At 30.5% G+C, this 4660-nt stretch overlaps 1 protein-coding gene across 1 annotated transcript; it reads right to left on the bottom strand.

Moving 5' to 3' along the window:
* Positions 1–337: 337 nt before the first annotated feature.
* Positions 338–3195, bottom strand: LOC143048421 (baculoviral IAP repeat-containing protein 8-like). The gene is made up of 5 exons (XM_076222105.1): positions 3100–3195; positions 2782–2941; positions 2090–2229; positions 1051–1345; positions 338–734 (listed from the first exon to the last, which is right to left on the bottom strand). The coding sequence occupies exons 1-5, from the start codon at positions 3109–3111 to the stop codon at positions 556–558; spliced, it is 786 nt and encodes a 261-aa protein (XP_076078220.1). The 5' UTR covers positions 3112–3195; the 3' UTR covers positions 338–555.
* Positions 3196–4660: the final 1465 nt, after the last annotated feature.

Raw genomic sequence — 4660 nt, 5'->3', positions numbered from 1 at the left:
TGAGAAACTTCATGTATTGCATTGGTCAGTTATATGAGAGTAGTAGCTTGAAGTACCAAGTTGTATGTACGAACGTTAATTGGAAATTATGATTAAGAATATTTATTATACATGTACTGTTATATAAAGATTATATATATATATGATTAAACATGTGAACATTAAATGGACTTCGTTATATAGACAGTACTAAGTGAGCTTACGGAGAAACTTTACTATAGCTAGTTCCCTATGTTAACGGGCAACATGGATTACGATCCCGGATACGTAGATCCGAAATAATGACATACTTTCTAAAGCACACAAAAGAAAGCCCCGTTATATTATATTTGTTTCATAATAATATTAAAATTGTCAATGTTGGTACATAAAATGTAATATAAGGTTGACCAAAAAAATGTTTCATAATTAATGCAAATTATCACAACACTTGTACTGTTAACTATCTGTTTGTAGCTGCCTATTGACTGAAACTGTCTTTGGCTCGTAGGTTTCCAATGTACGATAAAGTTCATTTCGAAGATTTACTTCCACTAGTTCACATTGGATGTGTGTTTAGAGGAAAACTTTTATCCTTGATGAAATGCCGACTCTACATTGAGGACAATTTGTTAGTGCAGAAGAGCATTGCATACATGATGTTAAATGTCCACATGGCATGATCACAACATTTGCGGAGTTATCCATACAAATCTTGCACATCAATGTTTCTCTAAGCTGGTGAACTTCTTGTTCTAAAAAATAAAATATGTTGTGTACGTCCTTATGTCTTCATATACACCAATTTTTGTTTCTTTACTTTTGAAATGTATACAGACTGTAACTGAATAAATGATCATATAATAAAGACAACATCAATTTATTTACAAGTGAGTAATAACAAAATGTAAATCGAAGTGTTAAGTTTATTATTAGCCAGTATAAAACCTATCAAAAAATTATCAAAAAGGAGTATGCAATGTATGTGAAACTGTTATCGACAATTATTAGATACGAACATGTTTTATTTATTCGTTAATTCGTTCTTGTATTTACTCAATATTTACATACCAATACGTTGAATGTAACTGGGAGTTCTTTCTTGCAGAGATTGGTCACGTACATCGACAACTTGTCTTTGCTGTGTTGACTCTTCTGCAATCTGATCAACAACTGACAAGTCAAGAAGTCTATTTGTGAGTTGGTTGATATCAACACTCCTTAACCCGCTGTTTGTTTCGTGACACAACTGGTATGCTCTTTGGATGGCATCCATGTCGTACCCTAAATTAAGGACTGACTGGATATCATCTGCAAGCCTGTCAATACTCTCATTTGAGGTGCTAAATACGCTTGCTCTTTCGTCCTAAAGGGGAAGGCATTAAAATCAATTTATAATCAACCTTATTATGTTCCTGATAATTGGAAATTCCAGTATTTTTTGTAATGATTACTTATTGATTTATATATCAGAGCTAAGTTTAGGTACGACATTTTTACAAAAAGAATGAAGTTAACGAGATGTCTTCGAATGCAAAAAAGGATTTTAGACGGTTGAAAATCATATGGTATTGATTTTGTTTATGTGATAAGTGTAAAATTCCTGAAATGTTTAACGGATAATTCATTATGAAAATTAACTTTCAATCTCCTGATATTAATCCTATTCGCTAGCTACGAGTTACGATCCTGAGGTAGAATAATACACGTCAAAATCCATATAAAACATAAATGTTGTGTTGGTCAATATTTTGCGTTTGCTTGTTGGTTTCAAAGCACATCAAAAAACTATTTCCATAAATTATTAAATTACGAAAATCCATATTCTAATGAGAAAAAAATTATTATAACTTGAATCTGTAATTAAATTTTTTAAAAATGATGCCCAGAAATGTATGTTAATTTCAAGATATTGTTTTTGACTGAATTCCGGGAATAAATAAAACATTAATTTATTTTAATTTAATTTTTTAATTTATTTTTTATATTATTCTAAAACTATAGATATGCAGATTTAATAAAGTACTTAAAGTATTTTGAATAATTAATATAGTCTTTTATTATTTTACAACCTGTTTTCAAACAAACACATTTGTGTTTAATTACTTACGTGATGTTCATGAATTCTTGGTTGTTGCAGAAAGTCACAGCCAGATGATTTACGTCTATGTTCTGTTAAAGGGTCCTGTCCTTGTTTCCAGTTCTTTATCAAAACTCCACAAGAAAAGCATCTTACAAAATCTTTATGACCTTAATATAAAAGTTATACAGTTTATATGGGATACTTGAATGGTTCGAAACCACATGCACTTGACTTAAACAGTTATCGAGATACATAATTAAACACTAAAGTAGCCTACATAGAATTTTTGAGGTTTTTTATGGTATAAGTATTTTCAAAATAATGACCATAACATTTTAGAAAATTCAAGCAAACGTTGCGTGTAAGATTCAAGAAACAATGAAATACTAAAAATAAGAAATATTTATTTAAAAAAAATGGAATAAAATTTGAAAATTACAGTTTAGATTGTATAAGTTTTGAAATATTGTAAATTCCTCTATGTTATTATTTTAGCCAATTGAAAATTTCAGTTATATAGTTTTAAAAATATTATTTTTTATTAATATTTCCATTTTTAAGTACATATTTATGTCAAAGTTTAATGAAGAGTACAAAAAAACAATAAAAATGTGCATCGTACGTTTCGTGAAATTTAATTTACACGAACTATAAATACCAGTTAAATATTACCATTACAACTGCTTGAACTGTTATGATATATTGCTTTTAAAACCTACCTGCATAAAAAAATCCGGCTTCAGCTAAGTGATTAACACTTTGTCCAGTCTGAATCTGGGAACAGTTGAACGATTGTTTTCTTGTCATGTATGACGAGTATTCTCTGTGTCTAATTCCTTTCCTAGGAAGTCCATGGTGTTGCCTTTGTTGAACATTTCTCTAAAATATTATGATTATTGCAATAAGTTGTACAATAGGATATTATACAGAACGTACGTACACGTGTCTTTGTGAAGTAGCTACGAAAATTAATAATGTCCTGGTATTAGCAATTTGATAATTTTAGAAAAAAAATATTTATTAAGTAAATTTCTTACTTCATAACCCATATCTTTCTTGATAAAATATATTTCAAAGTATTTCAGCTACGATTTATATACATTGTCGTGACGAGTCGTTTCCTCTGATTTTATACTATAATAAGCATCTGGGGTTTTCTAGATTATTCTGTTCTTAAAATAGCACATTTCTTTTACGCGAACTATAAATAACTTTCTACGTCGTCTTATTTGGATTTTACTACATCTGTTTTTAAAATATGCTTCGTGTAATGTTGTTTTTTTTTTTATCTTAGTTCTTACCTTCAAACAGGTAGAGGTATTGAGTAATTTGTATAGTATACTAGTATACTAACTATTGCAACGTAAATGGGTTTTCGTGTGTAAACGTATTTTTCATTCATAATCTGTCTCATTACATTATACCCCGCTAGCTCAGCCGTTTACGTTACTGGTAGAGAGGGTTCGGCCTGTGCTTTCGCTCCAGGACTTCTGACAGCATACTGACAATACAACGAAACAATAAATTCAATAAGTGACAGGTATAAGAAACCTAAAAATGACCAATGATGACGATTTGCCAAGCAATGTATTTGCTCATATAACAAATGACCAAAATTCATAAAACAGTTTCATATTTAATAGACAAAGACAATATAAATACATACATATCGCGGTATCTCCATGTGAAAATGTCAATTCAGAATTTCAATACATTGTCGAACTTCCCCTTTTTTTGAACAAACGATGCGGTGAAAAATACCCATTACAAATTTACCAATTCAAAGAAGCGCTTGGCCTTCGTGCTATCTAATTGAATAAAATAATATGATACTCGAATTTTGAGGTGTCCGTTTTCTTAAAATATTGAGAGCTGTACACTAGTCGTCTTTAACTAAAATATTATCCAATCAATCAAGTTATGACGTCAACCTTCCGAGACAAAAAAAAATATACCCACTGGTTCCCACCGACTTTGTTAGACTAGATCATGAATCTCATTATTCTATGACTAGGGAACAAAAATCGATCCAGTAAAAAAACATCGCATTTCTCTATACCTGTTTAATTTTCAATCCAACCAGAGCAATGTCTGAAAACGTTTTTCAATATCATTGACCAGTTCAAGATCCAAAACCAAAACATGCGATAATACAAAATTCTATTTCAGAGTAAGGCACGAACAATTCCGTAGATTGACGACCGTTACTCCAAAATACCCCTCGGATTAGCCATCTGTTTAAATATCGCTATCAAAATGAACTCCATCTCTTTATAAACCCGAAATCATAAAATATCTAGCTAGTGTACAATTCCCTCTATTTATTCTGGAACGGAAACGTAATTTAATATTTTAGAACTGTTTGACTACAAGACCGAAAAGAAATATATCAAATGTAAAGAAATAAATATTTATATAATAAGTCAAACATCGAAATACAAAATAAAATGAAATTTAAAGTACAACTTACCAGTACGAAAGTTTTCCCCAATCTTAAGAAATACTGCCCTGACGAGGTTTAAATATCCAAGTCTGGACATTGAGTTCAAGCACGAGATACACGATCCCCGCGAAAAAGTGACCGGACAACTATAGTTA

Source organism: Mytilus galloprovincialis, chromosome 10 (assembly GCF_965363235.1).
Source record: "Mytilus galloprovincialis chromosome 10, xbMytGall1.hap1.1, whole genome shotgun sequence".
Taxonomy (NCBI): domain Eukaryota; kingdom Metazoa; phylum Mollusca; class Bivalvia; order Mytilida; family Mytilidae; genus Mytilus; species Mytilus galloprovincialis.
The sequence above is the reverse complement of the archived record's forward strand: the minus strand, read 5'-3'. Positions and strand labels throughout refer to the sequence as shown.